Source organism: Chaetodon trifascialis, chromosome 15, assembly GCF_039877785.1.
Source record: "Chaetodon trifascialis isolate fChaTrf1 chromosome 15, fChaTrf1.hap1, whole genome shotgun sequence".
Lineage (NCBI taxonomy): Eukaryota > Metazoa > Chordata > Actinopteri > Chaetodontiformes > Chaetodontidae > Chaetodon > Chaetodon trifascialis.
Genome location: NC_092070.1, coordinates 24,388,819 through 24,409,479, shown reverse-complemented (window position 1 = coordinate 24,409,479; position 20,661 = coordinate 24,388,819). Strand labels below are relative to the sequence as shown.

The 20,661-nt window shown below is 47.2% G+C and overlaps 1 protein-coding gene across 8 annotated transcripts in view; it reads right to left on the bottom strand.

Annotated features, from left to right (window-relative positions):
* Window positions 1-20,661, bottom strand: part of LOC139344008 (RNA binding protein fox-1 homolog 3-like) — a 349,683-nt gene that overhangs the window by 102,822 nt on the left and 226,200 nt on the right. For 5 of the 8 annotated variants that reach the window (XM_070981885.1, XM_070981888.1, XM_070981886.1 and 2 more), the window contains one exon: window positions 16,819-16,928. In XM_070981885.1, the coding sequence (XP_070837986.1) occupies window positions 16,819-16,928 (110 nt within the window). Of the gene's footprint in view, window positions 1-9,889; window positions 10,809-16,818; window positions 16,929-20,661 lie in introns of all 8 variants that reach the window. The other 3 variants (XM_070981891.1, XM_070981892.1, XM_070981890.1) reach the window with 1 other exon arrangement.

Below are 20,661 nucleotides of genomic sequence, written 5' to 3'. Positions count from 1 at the left end.
GAAATGGATTTTCTGAAATGAGATCTTTTCAGTAACTAGAGGCCGCCACGCAAAATTGCCCAGAAGATGAAAAGCTGCGGATCTGCATAACTGAACGGCCGATCAATACGTCTCAAACTAAAATGGCAAGTCTTGATAAGGTTATTGAATTTTCTTTTTAATTAAAAAGCATACAACTGCGCTCTCTGTCAAACGGCGTGGCACGGCCGATGATGAGAGGAGGAGAGGGTCGTCCTTGTTTATATGTTCATCACTATATGAAAAACAGCAGCCAGACTGTCAGAGCGCCATCAATCAGCGCCGAGGAGAAATTCATTTTCTGTTTGTCTCCGTCGTGTCTTGGGATTAAGCTGTCACGCAAGCTCTCCAACCACAAACGATGACATCCGTATACGTAGATATTAATTCTTATTGCACGTCATCCTCTAAAACTATCAGCGTTATTTACTCTACGCTCACGCAGCATCATTTTCCATTTAGTGTTTTCTTTTTTCCACCAAAGCAAAACAACTTCCATCCTGACATTTCCAGAGAGCGATGCACCAGCAGAGCGAGCTCTGACGCATCCATTGTCCGTGGATTATCTAACATGTGAGACGTTGCATCCGTTTTGTTTAATGTAAACATCCAGAAGTGGCACACTCTCTTCCCATATTCCAGTCATGAAAATGCATAATTTAAAAGAGCTGAGACCAAGCTGTTCCTGAGCGGTGCGAGCGAGCGCTGCATCGTATCAGTGCGAACATCAGTGGATAGAAAACTCTGCTCCCCGGAGAGAGCGCCATTACATTCAATCGTCAGCCGCTGGATAAAACTCATTTCGCTCTGTACAGAGTCTGAATGGCTCCATACATTCTGCAGAGGCCACGATGTGATAGCACAGCATGTCAGAACCACACTAAAGGGATTTTAAAGCAGGTTAGTGCGCCGCACAAAAGCCACCACACAAAGCCACAGAGCGCTGGGGCAGAACGGCGGAGGCGCCGCCGCCACAGCTGACCGTCCTCACACAGCCTGAAGGACCCCGAGTAAACAAGCAGCGCCGAGTCGCCGCTCGCTGGGAGGTCCCAGCCCAGTTGTTGACAACAAGATAATGTCAGCCTCTATTTTTAGATGAATCAAAGTGTCTTTGGGTGAAGAGAGCCTCTTTTAAATATTAATTCCTTGCTTCTATTTAGCATCTTTGCGCACCTGAACGACACAAACGGCTTCCCACGAAGGCTCGTCGGCATCAGGCGAACATTAGCGCTTCATTTATTTATGACACAGTCACCACACGTCTGAGCCCGACACGCCAAACACTGGGACTCTCAGGGGAAGGTGGACCATTTAGGAGCGCTCTCATTTGTCATGGGAGTGTTTTAGGATGTTTTTCTGCATGTATGTTCTAAAACAGCCAACATTCGTGTGTGAATGCTCGCTAATGCACGACGCCAGAGACGGTGTGCGGCTCCAAATTAAGATGAATTGATTAATTCGGTGTTAATACTGGATATGACAGCGACGGTGGTACACACACACTCATGCGGAAAGATGTGGGACTGAAATCTACGGCTGCGCGTCATGTGACGTGTTCGCAAACTCGAGACACTAAGAAGAACCAGGACGAGTTCTGCAGCACAAAGAGTCTGTCGGACGTTGAAGGTTAAAACAAACTAAAAAAACTGTTTCTGATTTTTTGGCCACAGTCGTGTTTTATACATACATGTGTGTATATATATAGAAATATAAATATATATAGAGAGTGTATTGGGGCTAAAATGACATCGGTGTCACATTATACAGTGCTTTAACTGAGAATTATTCATCAGCAGGAGTTCAGTCATCTTTATGGGCTGGCCCTTTGCACACTGCTGAATATTTCCGTTTCTAGTTGAAGCTTAAACAGGAGCTTTGACCAGCTCGCACCGGGCACAGAAACAGACACCAGCTCCAAACATACAGCAGGTTATATAATGATCATGAAAAGTACATGAGAGCGAACACCTTCCCCCAACAAACACACTGAAAATCACACTGACAGGAGCGTGCACGCACGCGTGGACGCACATCAACACGCACACACGGACGGCCGGCTGACACCGCGAGAGGCCAGGCCTGACACGAGGTGAGATGAAGCAGCGTTTCTCATCATCGGCTCGGCCCGGCCGTGTCTGACCTGGAGGATGGAGGTAGGCCCGGGGCGCGGCCTCGGGACCCGGGCTGCCGGAGCGAAAGGGGCCTCCGCCGAGACTTATAAAGTCCCAGCCACAATTTACTGGGACGGCTCAAATTGTGGTGTCCAGTGGCCACAGCGCGGCCCTGCTGTCAACGCCACTCTTATTTGCTTCATTCCCTTTGACACTGCCTCTCGATTAGGGTCATAAATTCCATGAAATCAGTCAATAACCTATAACACTAATGTCACTCTCCTGCCATTAATTTTACAGCCTGTGTGCCACACTGTTTCTTAACCCCTTTTTACGTGACAGGGGGGTTTATACTCCCAGGGATTGATTGAGAAGAGTATATAACAAGCTTTGAATAGAGCCTTTGCAGTCGTAAAGATAAACACATATGAAAACTCCGGCTGCAGCTGCAGAGCATTTGTGCTGCTGTTAAGGAATAACAGATTCAGGTTAAAGTTATATTAATATATGTTAATCTGAGTTCACGTCTTCTGCCCTCAATGCTAACTCCAACAGAAACCTGAAGAAAAGTCCAAAAGGTCTTTATTATTTACACTTTTCTTTTTTTTTCTTCATTCTGTTTGTGTTTGACTTTATTTTCCTTTCCAATACGAAGCCGCTGCAGTTTTCTCTTTATTCACATTTAAAAAACTGAGCCTAAAAACACTTGAGTAAGCAAAGGAAGAATGCACCATGTGTGACTTCCTCATTGTACTGCAGTATTTACTGTGTACCCCCCCCAGCCTCTGTGATGCAGATATGAGTTGAACAGGGACAAAAGAGAACAGAATGGGTTTACAGAATATGAAGAAAGCGTCTCAATGAGGTTTTCAGTCAACTGTGAGCACACCTGTCTGAGCACAGACAGCTGATTGATACACCTGCAGGCGCTGAACTGATTCGCACTCATTGATGAGAAAAAAAGTCCTGGAGCTAAATGAGCATCGCGCACTGAAGAAGACGCACTCGAGCTGTCTGTGCATTAAACACACCTGCTAAAGAAGCCCATTTTGAACATTCAGCTGTGTGAGCTATTCTGCGCTTTGTCATTGGTCACCGGCACCGCGGCTCGCTCTGTCTGCGGTTTATTTTCTACCTTTATGTGAATTTAACAGCAAAAAATGATCATTTTTCTTCACAAAGCTGTAAATAAACAGAGAGATGTTATAATAAGGACAAAGCCCACTGCCAACAATTTGTTGTTTCTGAATTTTAAAGAGTACGACTTGATGATTCTATTTGAATAACTGCGTATAAAATAGTGGAAAGCTCACAGATTCCATTTGTTGCTGAGAGAGAGGGCAGAAGTGGTTTTCTTATCATGCGTGGCAGGTTGCCAGTGGATATGTTGCTGCCGCTCTCACAGGGGCCTCTCCTCCAATCTTTTCCTTATGTGAGAGCTGACACTTCAGGGCATATCTATGGCACAGGCGTGTTAGCAATGCACACGCCTTCTGCTGCAACGCTGCCGAGGAGGATGAAGGACTGCCATGAGAGACTTCTGGAGTTACTGGCCAAGCGCAAAACGTAAAATAAATAAATAAGCTTGCAAAAAATAATTACGAGAAAATGGCTTTGGCAATGGAAAAGCTCGCTTAAACAGATACTTCTGTTAAAGTACATTTTGAACTGGAGGAGGAAGGAGAACATCTGCAAATGAATCAGTGCTGAGCTCAGGCCTTTCTCTCTTTGGATCGGCTGAGGGGGCATTTCAGGGCAACGCGTCGAACCTGCCAAGAAGTACGTTTTCCTGCTCCTTCCAGGCTGCAGTGACTCATGCCATCATCCTGAAACTTGTTGTCCCACTATCGATGCTCAAACGATGTCTCGGCCTGTTTTTAGCTTGACGACGTCATGAAATTTGGGGCGAAATCTTTGAACCTTTGCTCCAGTTTCTTTGTTTCAATCATTTGTTGGAGAAACCATAATCTTAATATTTAATCCTCCAGAAGATGTAAAACGTCTGCTTGGATTCATTCTGCAGAATCATCCCTCTGCGTGTGATTGGCTGGCCCAGGCTTGCTCGCTCAGTCACGAGTGAAGATCAGATAATACCTCCTCGTGTTTTGGCGAGTTGGCTGCTGCTGGCGCCTCTCCATCCTACTACTCCACCTGCTCCTGCACTGCTCATTGTTCTGCTTCACACTGCACTCCTTTACTCTCTTGAAGAGAGAGACCCTTTAAACAACGCCGCCGCCGTTAATCATTACATTGGATTTTTATTTTTGTCTCCTCTGGAATGGCTGGGGTTGAATTGACGCGGAGCCTCGAGAGCGGCGAGGCAAAATGGCCGCTCGTAGTAACAGCTCACAAGCCCCTGGACAACCTGAGGCATGGCCATCCAATCCCACATCATTAAGGCTAGAGTCCTTTATTGTGTTGGAGGCATTAAATGGTGCGCTGGCTATAGCCCTGAAGTCACACTCCACTAGGAGAAAACAGCAGAAAAATAACGGCACAGCTGGATAATGACTTTTCCCTGGGAGGCTGACCATGTGTACAAAAGCGCTAATGATAGCAGGTGCAATAAGCGAGCGCAAGGCTTTTACTGCGTCCGGATCTATTTTCCTCTGCTAAACTCGCCAGTGATTTCCCTCGTGTAGGTGTCTTTCTGTAGTTTAAGAACACCTCCCCCCTTCCCTCCGCCCTCCCTCCCCTCCATCCTCTCTCTCTCCTCCTGTATCTAATCTCTTTATCAGCTGTGCGGCTAATATCAAAGAGGACTGTGGTGTGAAAATCCTGCAAGTTAAACCTGCTGTCAGAGCCTAATCACAATTAGCCGGGCTCTAGACCCATTAGCCCCAAGGGGGAGAGACCAAAAGCTGACAGAATTATTGTTACTAGTACGACTAAGCTGCTGATTGCTAATGATCCCACGGAGCACAAAGGGTGGGGTTTCCAAAAGAAGAGGAGAAATGCAATCCCACCACCCTAATTCGTCTGCTGTCAGACTCACACTGGAAAAATATACCATTTCCAGCCTGATGAAGTCGCCTGAATCTCATTGGTGTAAGCGGTTAAACAGATAACATGTTTCCTGGATGTAGCGACTCCGCTGCTTCCTGAGCTCGGCTTTGTAGCAGAGCTGTTACATCAGCTCTGCTACAAAGCCGAGCGTGTGTGCCTTCCAGATTATGAAACATTGAGCTGGAAGTTAATGACTGATTGCAACAGCCGTCACTGAAACTTGTAAGAAAAGGAGAGCAACAACTTGCAGACAAAACAACCCCACGTGACGCCCCGGAGTGAATCACCTGCAGTATAAGCCTTTCAAAGAAGCGCCTCACATTTGATGTTAAGCCCCCAAACTGTTCTGGCTGTCGGAGGACTTGCCGGGGAGATAGAAATGTCTAAAGTTATTACAGCAGTCAGGTAAAGTGTGTGGCAACGCAGTCCTGTAATGGGGGTGGAGAGCCGGCCAGCAGCAGCTAATGAAGGCGTCTCGGGGAGTACTAAAGAGTCTACGTGACACTACTCCTGATTCGCCGTCTGAGGACACAGATCAATTAATACATTAACAAACGATCGCAAGCACTTCATCTTGCAATATGAAACCGGCGGCCTGGACTCGCTGCTATCCTGCCCAGAATGGCTGATCAGCTCTGCCTCGACGCTCCGTCCGCCATGAATTTCAACATCTTCTGATGGTTTGGCTGCAAACGCCTCCGTGTGGGGTTGCTGTGTCTCACCAGAGGCAGCGCAAACATGCATGCATTGTAAGCACAACACACGCTGTACATATATGCACGGTGTGCAATAAGGGCAGATGTTGGAGCACCCCAGGCTATTCTTCATCCTCTGAGAACATGTAACCCACTGATACAATTTGCGATATAATGCACCATATATGACCAAATCACCGCAGCTTTGATTGAGCGTCTGCCTAAAGGGAATCCACTCCCGCTAATGACCACGACTCCAAAGCCTCAAACCAGCGCCTTCCTGATTTTTAAGCTGCTGCTCGTGGACGTCTCTGCCATTTTTTCTGCAGATGGAAACAAAGCATTAATGCAGGCCAAACACACCATGTGAGCAGCCTGCGGCACACTTGAGTGCGTTGGTTGGGGAAGTCTAACGTAAACCATTGCTCCTTGCCATGCCATATATATCTAGTCTCCCCATTACCACCATCTCTACTCGACAGCGAGGGCCCTGCACTGCTAAATTATTCATCACACTGAGGGGAGGACAGAAGCATGCATGGTTTCTCCACTCCATGCCTCTTCCCCGTTTCTCTCTGTCTCTAATGCAAAGGAACAGCCGGGTGGAGAGAATGATATACAGGCCGTCTCTCCATCACTGTGTGGCCATCGCAGGAGATGTCGCCTCCACTTCCTCCAATTAGCACCGCGCAGTTGAGGTTGGATTTGGGTTGCGGTGTGGCAGACCAGACGGTCGCCGGCCCGCCCGCCATGCATATGGGGGAAAAGGTGGGCGGCACCCAGGGGCCCCATGCATAACCTGGGACGTCTTTGTATACACATTCATCTATATCAGTGGGCGATGGGGAAATGTAAGCCAAAGGTAATTGCCCTGGATAAGAACATCTGCTTGGTGAATAAATATTCTAATGAGGGGAGCTTGCAGGTTCCCCAGACTGATGCATGGCTGACAGGCCTCCGGAGGGACCGCAGGTAATGCTCACCACCTGCAGTTCAAACAGGAGGCGGTCCCACCCTCCTCTCGCAGCTAAACGCTGGCCGACTAACGCACACATGCCACCAAACACATGCACACCCACACTATAGATGACAGGGATGGGCGCTAAATCATTGATCACACACTGGTTGTGATGCGACTGTTCTCAGGAATGACAAGTGCAATGCAACGCTCTGCAGTTTCACTCCTCGTGTTACCCAGCAAACGCTGCGCCGCTGAATACATGTTGATCTGAGGGTCTGCAGCAAATCACAGAAACCTGACAAGGTGAGACGACGCCCACACTTCTGTAACTCTACTTCCTGCACCGTCGCATGAAGCTGGAACCTTGAGATGTTTTTAAATTAACCAACGGCGGCACATCCTCCCTGTCCACTTCCTGTCTTAGCAGGCAAGAAGTTGTGTCAGTGCTGCTGTTATTACATCAGTGCACATTCATTTTCATCATCTGTTCTTACAGTTTCTGATTATGTTTCAGTCTAATCCATAATTGTTTAGCAAATGCCCAATGAAAAAGGTCTTCCTCTCTTCCAAATTGCTTGTTTTGTTGCTTAAGAACCGCATCGTCCAGCATTAATAAAGCAGGACAAAGACAACAGATTAGGACAAACAGCATTTGTCACACCAAAAGTCCAAAAGCTAAAGACGTGAAACAGAAAAAACAGCAGATCGAAAACTTGACTTTTCTTTTTGATAAATTGTTGTCGATTCATTTTCTGTTGATCGTCATCATCGTTTCAGCACCATCACTGTAAGGTTTTCCTCGCCCTCTGAATTTAAACCTGTCTGACGTCCCATTTTAGGCCTTCAACACCATTTTCATTGTTTATTAATATGACCATTATGTTCCCAATTACTCCATCAATTATTTAGTCAACAAAATGTCTGAGCGCTGTCGAAAAGGCCCAGTGTGACATCTTTAGAGAAAAACAGCCAAAAACCCAAAGATATTCAATTTACAATGATGGAAAAGCAACAAAAATTCTCACGTTTGAAAAGCTCAATAAATGTTGAGGCGTTTTACCTGACCAGCTACCTAAACTGATGCCATTCCATTGATCAGCACATCCAGTGATTGATTTGATCATTTCAGCACTGTCACCAGGTTTTTTAAAAGCCAATACAGTCATCTTCATCCCTTTGTTCTCCTCTAGCCTGAGTAGTCTTCCTCTAAACTGTAGCCTGGACACAAAATGGTGAAAACATCCACTTCCTTCTGTGTGGAATAATGCTTCACCATCAACTCTGGACATTCGGCTTCTGCGATCATTCAAAAAATTTGGTGTAAAAAGACTTAATTGATCGATTAAGTCTCGGAGAAATGCGAAAATGAGGAGCCATGTTGTGCTTTAACGCTTGGAGCACAGTGATACTCCTCAGGAGAGCGCAAACTCAGAGTAGTAAAATGTTTTACTAACTTTTATTCAGCACGGAGATGCAACAGCTCCTGAGCGGCTGAGTCCTCGGTCACGCTGATGAGCCTGCAGGGCTGCAAACTGTCAGCATCGCTTCAACCTGCTCGTGCTGCATCTGTGTGTGGTCATCGCTCGACCGGCTGCGGCCACCATCGCTGATCAAACGGGAGGTGAAAGGAGGCGAGCCGCACCTTCAAAGAGGCCAGACGACGGCGACGAGCCTCCCTCAATAAGCATCAGCACCCGGGAGGCATCACAAGACAAAGGCTGAGGGAGGCCTGTGTTCGAGGGAGGCCTCTAAAAACACACCATGCTGCACCACAGATTACTTTCCTTTAGTTATGACATAATTTGGAAATCATACACCGTCCTGTCACTTCCACTCCGCTCAAATAAAACCAAACTTTTCTCCTGCTTCAGATTTGAGCTCATTTCTCCACTTAGAGTCCCTCTGTCCAGAAATGTGAGCTCCGAATCAATAACACGCTGTTTCATTCAGAGCCGCCTAAAAACACTTCTGTTATTCGTCTTTTCTCTCACCTGGTTCAACATTAAGTCCTGTAATGGAGTCATCCACGTAAAATAACTTTCCAAAAAAGATGCTCTCTCTCCAGAAATCTGAACTCACGATCAATAGGTACACACACACACACACACACACACACACACACACACACACACACACACACACACACACACAGTCTGCAGGAGACACATCTGTAACTGCATTACAGCTCAGACTGTTTACTGTGGCAATACTGAAAATATGTGTTGCATTGGAAAATAATTGCATTTACTTTGTATTTCTGTGAAGGTGCAAAACCCAAGTTAGCAAAACAGTGGAGGATTAAAATGATCTGCAATGTACATTAGTGGGAAATAAAGCGGAGAGCATGAACGCAGCAGCGGCGAGCTTTGGGCGGGTATTGTTGTGGTGAGAATACAAACCACCGAGGAGACAAAACCAATCTGACTAATCACACATGATCTCAAACAGAATTAATCAGCAGCTCTGGTTAACAATCTCTAATCATCCTCATTCTGCGCTTAATGCTGCTTAATTTAGGAAAAGGCAAAAATAGAAGGAATTCTGGCCGACTTAGACGTGCGGGCAACAGAAACAACATCACAAAACGCGACTGAAACGCAGCGCCGGCGAAGAAATCAGAACGTGTCCCCAGAAGACCCCGAGCACTTCATTCTCAGACGCCGGCGTTAAATCGGAGATACAGTTTCAGATGGCAGACATGCTGCATGCTGGGTAGTTTGACTGTCAGAGGAAGCTGAATAACAGTAGTTGCAAAGGTATTAGTGTAAGCAACAAACACACTCCGGCGTCCTCGCTCATTTACAGGCTGAATAAATCCGACACGGACATGCAGGCCTCGACAGCATCTGGCTGCAGCATCAATAAAACACATGGAAGTGGAAAACCATCAGCTCTGTTCATGCATGTGGGAGGTGCAACACCACACACACACACACACGCACGCAGGCACAAACGCACACCCACTCACACACTGTATATACTGTAGAGGCTGGAACACACTGACGCATACGCCACACACACCATGAACACACCAACGCTGCTCATGCCGGAGCGGCGTGAGCGCAAAAGAGGTCCACACTTTGTGGTCCGGTACTCACCCAAAAGTACATCATCATGGTGGAAGTGGGACAGGTGTGGGCAGGCGGGCGGAGGAGAGACGGGCCGAGCACTGGGACCAGTCCAGCCAGTGTGGGTGTCAAGAGGAGTCCGAGCGTTTGGACAGAGAGCGTTACTGGTCCCTGTTCCACTGAGGCAGCCCTCCCTCTCAACTGTTCAGTGGGGCTTGACTTGAGGTTCCCCTCCTTCTTCTTCTTCTTCTTCTTCTTTCTCTACAAGCAGCTTGCTCTTCAGTTAATTTTTAAAAGCCCCCCGTCTTTCTCTTCTTCCTCTGAGCCAACACAAGAAAGAGGGGAAAAAGCAGACGGGAGAAAGGAAGGAGAGCTGGGGAGGTGTTGTAACCTCTTTTTTCTTTTGACACTCTTCCACTCCACTTGCCTCTCCACACCACTCACTCACTTGGAGACTCTCCCTCTGTCTCTCTGCTCTCTCTCTTTCTCTCTCCCCCCTGTGCCGTCTCTTATTGGTGAATGTGAAATCAGTCGGTACAGCGCCGAGGCTCAACTAGAGCAGCAGCAGCAGCAGCAGCAGCAGCAGCGGCGGCGGCGGCGGCAGCCTGCGCTTGACAGCTGCCTCCAGCGTTCCTCCACCGGAGCCGTGTTGCTCTGCATAGAGGAGTGCGCCGAACAAACCGGGATCCTGCAGACGGTACTGTAAAATTCAGCGTCCCGGGGAGGCGGGGGGGGCGAGGGAGGAAGGGGGGAGGCAGGAAGCTGGGAGTCGTGGTGGAGAGCTCAGCGGGGAGGAGGGGGGGCGAGCGAGGGGAAGTGTTGATGATGATGCTGGTGGTGGTGGAGGACTAACAGATTGCTCCTCTTTCTTCTTTTCACTGTCTGTGACTGAGATGTTGCACTGAAGTTGTGGCAGTTTTAGTTCATTGAAGAGAAGAAGAAGACAATGCTGAAGAAGAAGAAAAAAGGGGGATCTCAGAGAAAACCTTAAAGTATGCCACAGGCAATTGGGAGGCACAGCCTATTTTCCACTTGTTTTCTACTTCTAGCTGCCGAGCTCGGCTGTCTTCGTGCGTGTCTGTGCGCTTTCTTTTGTGCACGGCGCGAGCGGCCGACCACGGGCTGCTGACCAGGACGCCGTTTGGCGAAAAGGCTTTTCGTGGCAGATCAGAGGCCAGATGAAGTTGGTGTGAAACACCTTTGTGTGCCAAGCTATATTACATTACATGCTTTAGTGTGTTTTCCATCTGGCGGCTGTAAAGGGGGAGGGGAGAATGGGAGGGGGAGGAGGAGAGGGAGGGGGGAGGTTTGGCTATCTTCTAGACGGCACTGTAACAATGAGCCTGCCTCAGCAATTTTCAAAACATATCATCAATACACGACTGGGAGCTCGCGCTTTTAAATATTAACCCTGTGGCGACCGGGGCAGGCTGCGGAGAGCTCGAGTGGTTTTGCGGCATCCTCTGGTGCTGGATCATCCAATAAAAGACGTCCTGGGGGATGAGCTAATTTGCAGTAGGATCCTAAAGAACATTTGCCAGCTATAGAGAACATTGCCGTAATGAACAGAGCAGATATATTCAGGTTATGTTACCCATCAATAATTGCCACATAAGGAGACGGAGTTAAATTTGCAGCTGGCTTTGAGCGAATTGATACACAAGGGGCCTCGTTCATATGGCGTAACTGTCATCTTAAATTTATCACCCACTTTATTTTTCCACATCCTTCAGGAAAGCACAAGTGAACGCTGAAATATGAAACGCCATAAAGGCAGTCAAAGAATCGCAATTAGTGATTTTGCAAAAACCGAGACGTTTTAGACGAATGGTTTATTTTAGGAGCGAGCCGAGCTTTTGATAAATCAAGACATGCATCATATAACTCCTCAACCGCTCCTCTTTCCTCACAATCCAGCCTTTCCATCACAGCGCACACACACAAGCTCTCATTGGTGGCATTACGGCGCACATGCGAGTCCGCCGTGTCCTTATACATGTCCACCGGAACCCGATGAATTTACATTAGCAATCACAGGGCGGGTAACCGCCGCTTCTCCATCAACGTCTGATGGCGAATAAAAATGAAATGCACTTCTCAGGCAGCTCAGATTAAGGATCACGCTTTTATCAAATACTAAAGTCTATTTCAAGTCCTGTTCATAAATAACTGAGGGGAGAGAGGGAAAAGAAAAATGGTGGAGGCAAAAAAAAAAGAGGGAGAAACCGGAGGGGAAGGGCCAGACAGGCGGGGGGGGGGGGTGGATGCAGACTGAGAGCATCGTGGTCTGAAGCTAAGGGCACTTGGGGTTGGAGAGATTAAGAAATAAGGTAGAAAATAAGAATCTGAGGGCATTTCAGCATCACATAATCCCCACGACTCCTTTCCAGGAATCTCCTTCAATTACAGATGAAAAATGGAATTGGGGTTAAGATGGCTGCTCGGGGTGCAGACCTGGTCCTCCCTGCCTCCTGCCTCCCTCCCAAACTGCATTTCTCCCATGCTCCTCGCTGCTCACCAAGGATGCGAGTGGCTTTCCCGACCATTTAGATTTCCCACCGTAGTCTAGACACTCCCCGGAGACTCTGCCATCCATTACAAAGACAGAGCTTTCAGAGAGAGGAGGAAGTGAAAGCCCCACACGGAGCGAGTTCTGCCTAAAATGTCCGTCTGTCTCCGACCCTCACCGGCTTGAGATCTGCTGTCTTAATATTTCATGATGATCTCACCTCTCCTCTGTAGCGCTGTGACTTGCAGAACATCTTCTGTCAAACTACGCACAGATCTCTGTCATTAGAAAGACTCCAGAGGAGACAACGAGCTGAACTTCCCCCATGAGCTCTCACCCTCAACCCCACACAAACCCGGCGGACTTCCGGGCCACAGATCCGGTTAGCATCACGCTCATGCATCAAACCCTCGGCCCTGAGGGTTGGCGGACGACTCCGTCCCGAGTCTCCGAGGCTACTTCTATCTAATCACACACTTCACTTTATGGAGTGACCTGTTTTACTACTGGACGCTGAGCTATGCTCGTTTTAACGGTCCTCCTCAGCTCCACAGGTAAGTATCGACGTTCCTGCACTAAACACAGCTCATCATGAGAGCGAGGCTGTGCAGAGTGACGCCGCCTTGAAACAACAAGAACATTTAATGCTCTGTGAGCTCTAACCGGTTCGTCCTCTCTGTCCCTGCTTAAGACCGCAGCCTGTGGAGGGTTATTCTGTGGGATGAAGTCAGGAAGTCTTACCCACTACATTTCTCTTTACTCTTATTGTTGCAGTGACAGGAAGTTGTACTAGCGTGTCAGCACTCAGCTAAAGAATGGTAGCATGAGCTGGATCGTACATTTTCACATTTAAAAAAGTCTTATAATCAGAACTGTTTTTATGGTAGTTCAGTTTGATTAGGCTGAACCGGGCCGATCGTAATGGAATCTTTTGGGCCTCGAAAGATTTGGTCACAGACGAGTATAAAAAAACAAACAAAAATCACATAAAATAAAACATTTACAGAATTTTAGCACCTTTACTCTGAAACTCTGCTTCTGACTGAGGGCCAACTCGGAGGCTATCAGCGCTCGAGTGGTCATTTCTAAAACTTCTCCTGCTGCTGCCAGCGATGGGGACAGAAGCATCGCTGCCTCAATCAGGGCTAGAAAATCATTGAAGCGCTGTGAAAGTGTAGCTGACATCAGGCAGCGTGGCCGGTGACTGACACCTTTCAGCCGTAGCTGCACAACCTCTGATTTACCGCAGCTGAGATTAATTCAGCCGCTCGACCTGGCTGCCGGGGATGCCGACTCCTACACACACTCTTGATAATTCCCGTGCACGCCGAGCTGCTGCGCACACACTGAAGAACAGCACACGGTGATTCATTCATGCAGATGTCAGGCAGTGCTCTCCAGGATGCTGTCCCCGGCTTCCTGCAGGGACTCGCAGCTGCAGTCTGGTTGACTTTTTGTTTCAGTGTTAATACTGCTTTGCTGCTTCTCTCATGATGTGAGATACATGCTAACAGGTTTTGTTTATTTGCTGTAAAAAGGAGAAAGCAGCAGATGGATTCTTTACTTCCACTCAGAACCTAAAACTCCAGATATTTAGAGGTCTGGATCTGGTATTTAGACAAACAGAACGTCCTGGCACTATGTGAGTAGAGGTGTGATTGTCTTAGGAGCCACCTTCTTCTCACCAGTGTTGGCCCCCCCCCCAGCCCCTCGCAGTATCAGCAGGTATAGATTATGGGTGGATGGCTTTTAAGCCTCTGATGCACTTTATTCTCTTTTCATTGCGTGAAGTGAAAGTGAGCAGGTGATCGGCTGCGTGGGCCGTGACTCAGTGCGAGGACAAAGGAGAAACGTGTTATGCCATGAAGACATCCTGACAGCCGATAAATATGCAGAAAACGACAAGAAAATTCATGGTTTCACTTCTTTAACTCCAGCATTCTGACATAGCCTGCATATTTAGCCTTATAAACGGTAATGTTTTGTTTTCTATCCCTGGAAGACATCATTAAACATCATTTGTAAGCATACATTACACTATACGCAGCAAATCGGCCATCTGGTGATTTTGGAGCTCGCTGTCTGGGAAACAATAAATCTATTGTATGGCTCCATGTAAAGACTCCCACTAAAGTAACGCCTCCGTGTAGACATACGTCGAGTATATTAAACATAGCCGTGTGCACAGACTGTATGTAGTGTTAATAATGCAGTGTTTACGCCTTGGCATCGAGCAGGCAGTACTGGCCCAGGGCTGCAAACTGGCAGGGCTGTGCAGTAATTAGGGGCTGTGTGTCGGAGATGTGGAGGCTCGCTGCGTGTCACGCTGGTACCACCGCCGGGCAGACCTGGTGTGTCGGCGGCAGGCACGCCGAGCTCTACACGGGCCACGCCTTCCGCCGCAGCAGGAAGTCGCACCTTTGGCTTCAACGCGCGCTCCAGTGGCCCGCGAGGATCAGCCGTCGCTCGGCGGTCCAAGAAGGGCTGCGGAGGACGTTAACACCTCGACGGCGGCCGTTAGCCGTCCTCACAACATGTGTGGGCTGTGTGTTCATGCACACGTTCACATTAACCCTTTATGAGGGTTTACGTCAGGGCGCAGTGCAGACGTTTAAACGAAGATTCATTTTCAGTGTAACTCTATTCAATATTTTGTTTTTTGTCCATGTCTGTGTGTATTTCTGTCCAATGAAATCACCCCGCTGCACTCGCTCATGAGGATTATGAGGAAAGAAGTGTCTTTCTGTATGATTTGGTCTGCTGTGAATGTCAGAGATACTGATACACGGAACAAGTCGCACTGATTCCAGCAGTTTAAGTTCTGCTTTGACTACTTTATGACAGAGAGGAAAGGATGTGATTTTGACATAAATTGCATCATCGGTGGAGAAAAGGGTGAAAGGCGAACACCAGCAATTTAGCGGTGACCTCCCATCACGCTGGTGGACTCGCTGGAGACAGATGAAAAGAAGAGCGGCCGAAATCAAAGCAGCTGAGGGTGAGATGTCCTGACTTTTAGTCCCTAGCACGAGTTAAGCTCCAAAAACACGGCGTCCTACATTTCCCATGATGCAACACCTTCACTGCCTGATGAATGCAAAAGTATTTTCAACTCTTTTCACCGACTGAGAGACTAAACATGGAAAATCAACTGATGCTGATGCGTGAAATCAGCGGACGGACCCTTTAAGAGGAGCTCTTTATATGGCAGTAAATCCTGGAACCATCCTGTTACGTTGAATTCTGAGCTATTAAAAAGGTGCCATAACGAGAGTTTGAGAATATGCTTAATTATTTTCCTCCTTCTTACTCTTTATGACTAATAACAACAGAAATAAAGTCACATTTTCTGGTTAATTCGGAGCTGCTGTGTTTGATGTGTGAATCATTTGTTGCATCTTTCACACACTTGTTTACCGGCTGCGGTGTGTGCGGTGTGTGCGGTGTGTGCGGTGTGTGCGTCCCAGCATGCACGCTCGAGTTTTACTTTGAATTCATCAGTGTGTTTATTATATATCACATATATTTCACCCTGCGAGCTGCAGCCTCTTACGGTTGTGCAGAGATTCAGCAGCTCAAGCAAACCCAACTGGAATCCTAACAGCCTCTTGCATCTCCGTTTGACATTAATTGATAATCAAACAAGCCTTCACATTAGACATTTATGAGATCAGCTGAATTATCTATTTAATGTAACCCAATTATATGCAACCCTTGTGCACCAATCAACAGTAATTCCCGACTCGTAAATGACAGCTACAGCGACAGATTTAATCAATAATAAACATTGATGAAAACTTGCGACCTGCTTAGAAAGAGGGTAATTAACAGGCAGAAAAAGTGCTGTGCTGAATTTCTTTTTTCTTTAGGAAAATCGCTCTCTGATCCTCGTGGCTTATTCGGTTCACCAGAATCTCACAGCTCGCGTTGCAGCACCAGTGAGAGTAAGTGTAAAACAAACATTCAATTTCCCTTTGACAATTACAGATAGACATTTATCATTAATTCTTAACACAGGCTTCAGCTGCTCCGGCTCTTAATTAAAGCCTTATCATTTTTTTAAGTTGTTGCCATAAAAGTGAATTCCATAAATGATTCAGTCGGCCTTTTTTCACTGCAAACTAAACAGCTTCAGCTGGGAAGAAGTGAATCCAGAGCTGGTTCACGAGGGTTTTCAGGGCCAGAGAAGACATCTGGACTTTCCCACCTGAGGCTGAAGCGTCAGATAAAATACTGAGATGAGCTGGAGTGTCTTTCATCCACAGCACAGGACTGTCACATCCTGTGCGCCGACTCCAGCTTCAGCTAACACGTGTCAACAGAGCAGGCATCAAAAGCAGCCCATTAGAGACGCTGGGGAGTTGCACCTGAAGCCTGTTTGGGTTCAACAGAACCGGATGGAAGTGACGAAATGGAGGTAAGTGTGCACAAAGGGGTCTGCTGCTCTTACCAGTCTTGTAAAGAGGGGCACTCCCAAATGCCAGAGGTGATCGTTCAGCAGTCCGCTGTACACCACGTTCCCGAAGACAGCAATGCTTCCTGACTTACACAGTGTGTTTCCTGCGGGACACAGAGAAACAGGCAGGCGTCATTTCACCGGACGGGAAGCAGCCAGAGGCCGCGACTCCGGCAGCGAGACGCCGAGAAGAAAGGCAAACTCAATCACAGGAAACACCAGCAGAGAAATAACAGAGAATGCATCAGTGATTGTCATAAATATTGATTCCAGAGGTTTATTGACCTTATTCGTAATGACAGATACAGATAGCTAGCTTGTGTGCGATCAATAGAGTTGAGCTGGGCTGGACTAACAGCACAGTCTGAATGAAGGAGGTGCAAAATGAGGAGGCCAACGGTGAGAAAAGCCTCAATCATCACCTAAAAGCATCGTACAGGAAAACCTGACAACAAGCCCAAAAATCACACACCAGAAATGAAGTGAACAGTCTGCTCTTTCACACATCGTTCCCGCTAAACTACTGGAGCGACCTCTCAGACGCTGCTGGGGACTGCCAGCGTTCACACATGCAGCTACATTAACCAACATCTCCACGGGCAGATGGGGGGGGGCATTAATGCAACACTTACGGATGCCAGCCGCCATAAATTCAACAGAAGAAGAAGAAGATGGGCCCGGATGCACATGTACGTCTTTCCAGGAACATGGCGGCTCTGAGCGGCTTCTGTCCGGCAATCTTAAGTTTTTATTATTCAAAGAGTTCGTGACTTGTGATTGGTTCATTCGCTCCACGTCAGAGCGTCTTTCGTCAGACGGACGTCATCCTTTACGCTCTCGTCCCCGCAGTGTCACTGCTTTCATTCACACCACAGCGTTCCGGCATTTTCCAGGAACTGTTAGCGTGTTGGAAACTTCAGATTTCCCTGATTCTCCATCCTGCTCCTGTTCACACACGACCCCGTGCTGAAATGTTCCTGCACATTTCAGCCTGAACGTGCCAAAGAGGCTTAAAAGTCACAGTTAGAATCAGAGGTAATAAACCAACTTTAAAGAGGCACAAACGCGGTAAAAATGTTCCCACGTCAGTTGATTCTTCTGGTACAAAACGAGCAGCTGTTGCTGCAGCGAGACCCGAATCTTCAAATGCTTCACAAAGTCTGAACCTTGGGGCTTTGACTTTTAGATGATGAGCGCTTCCCGAGGCCGAGTTACGATTCAACGTGATGTCTTTTCAAACAAGGCGACAAACCAGACCAGGTTCAGGTTTTATACTCTTTAAAACTGAATTAGGAACATTTATTTTTTGTAATCAGTTTGATGTGGAGTCTGACGCTCATGCTGCTCATTTCAGGGCAAACAGCTGTTCCAGTAGCTTCTGTCACTGGATGCATTAAAGGTTTCTGTCGGCAGCCAAAAAGCATCGACAGCAAAACGTGATGCTGCAATCTGAACTCTGTGTTTCCTGTTTATTAAAATCTGCATATGTGAAAACATTTTTTAGAGCCCATCAGAGAGGGAAGCCCCCGTCTATCCAGCCTTCCGGGGCCCCCTGTGGCGCCAACAGAGTATGTCATTATCAATGATATCCATCAATGCTCTCCTCTCATGTCGTCTCTGCATTTCATCTGTAATCTAAATAAAATCTGCCTTCCTGTCCTTCCTCGTCGCTCCGCACTCGACGGGTCTCAGTGTGTCAAGCCGCCGACGTTTAACCTGCAGAGGTCTGGTGTTAAATAATCAGCAATATATATGTATGTTATTGGACTTTTCATAATTTTCATTATTACAGGGAGAGAAATCAAATCTATTTATATAGAGGATTTGACAGAAAGTAGGCTGGATGTGCTTCACGCACAATGAATATGAACGAAATGATATTAAATACACATAAAGGAAAAACTTCACGAAGGAAATGAGTCCGCCTCTGATTTCAGATGGAGAAGAAGAAGAAGAAGAAGAAGAAGAAGAAGAAGAAGAAGAAGAAGTAAATCCAGGTTAGCTTTTCTTCTGTTGGAGGCTTTTCCTCCTTAAACAGCATCGCTTCACAGACCCACAACAACGCCGCTGGAGAACGCACATCACCGACCTCTGCACGCACTGAAAGTGGCGTCCGCCGCCGCACGGTTCACCCTCTCAAAGACACTTAATTAGCTCGGTGCCAATGAGGGGCCTTCACAAGCACAAACACACGTGCACGTGCGCCAACACACACACACACACGCACGTGTCCCCAAGAGTGTGATGAAGTGCACACTGACGTCCCCATGTATGTGATGAATGCAGCTTATGGAGCAGCAGCACAGCAAACACAGGTCCCCATTGTAATTTCTGCACAAAGGAATGCTGCAAAGGCACACCAGGGGTGGAGGGAAGCAGTGCTGACAAGCAACACATGCATTATTTAAAAACAAAAGTAAAAAATGCCCATTAAAGTGTCAGTGGTGCTTTCGGCAGTGCTGGCTTGGGCGCGGTGTGCGTATTACTGTTATTAATGGGCCAGGCGTGGGGGGCATTCCTTCAGTGTGATTGCTCTGCTGCTGTTGCTATCCACGGTTCAAGCCTCCGCCTTTTTTCCCATTTCTGCTCTGTGTGTGTGTGTGTGTGTGTGTGTGTGTGTGTGTGTGTGTGTGTGTGTGTGTGTGTGTGGAAGAGGAACAGATAAAGAACATGATACAGACAGAGACGGAGAGACACCGCGAGACCCCGAGTGCACAGTCAATGAGCTCCTACAGCTAATATCATTTCACATTATTGAATGCATATTAAGGCGCAGAGACCTTGTCAGGCGAACAGGAGCAGCGGTGCTTATATCAAATTCTGATCCGCCGTCACGGACATGTCTAAAAAATGCCGGGAATGTAGTCAGCAAATTGAAAATAAGTGCATACCATTTTTCTTTGCAGTTTAAGATCAAGGGCTATACATTACGGCGACTGACACAGCAGAATGAGGTCATCGTGCATGTTGTAATTACAGCTGGGTAAACACTCTGCTGCAACCCTGCAAACGCAGACAGCATGCAGGACTAATGAAGAGAAAGCAGCACGCAGACCAGTGACGTTTGATCTCTCTGCTAACAGCATCGGAAAATATTTAATACATCAGTGGGAATAAATAAATTGAACAAAATGATCACTGGTGTTTGTTCTGGTCAAGTCCGGAGCAGCGAGTACACTGAAATCAATGTGGGTGCTTTTCTTGTTAGATAACACCGAGGCAGCGGCGCATCCCTGACCTGCTCTGCTATCGCCACTTTGTTATGGTATTATTAATGGTGTTTACATGCAGCGAACAGAGCACATAATCAAATTTCCCATATTTGCATGTAGAAAATGTCACATAGGAGAGACAAGTTAATTTTCCCCCTCACAAACTCTGCATCACTGTACAGCCGGCAGCTTCTTATTTTTTTATTTTTCTTTATAAAAAATTGACGTTTGCACCACTGGAGCATCTGTAGTTTTCATAAAACCGACCTAAACTGATGACAGGTTGCTTATTGGTTCAGGATGAACTGTTAGTAATCAGTTTTTTGGTTGTTAACCCTGCGTTTTTAGGGCCCCTCTCAGCAGTCGGCTGTTCTCTCATCTGCAGACTCGACAGCATTGAGCCCAACCACCGATTAATTATTAATCGTGTGATTAAAGTGTGCATCGGTGTGAGTGTACGCACGTCTGTGTGTGGCTCAGCGAGCGGTGGAGGAATGCAACCTGCAGCCTGCTTTGCATTACCTACAACTTTTTATTCTTCACTGATTCAGTCTGCTTTTTGTTTTAACTCCGTTTCAGAACAAGCTGTTTAACTACAGGCATCAGATTATTTACGAGCCAGATC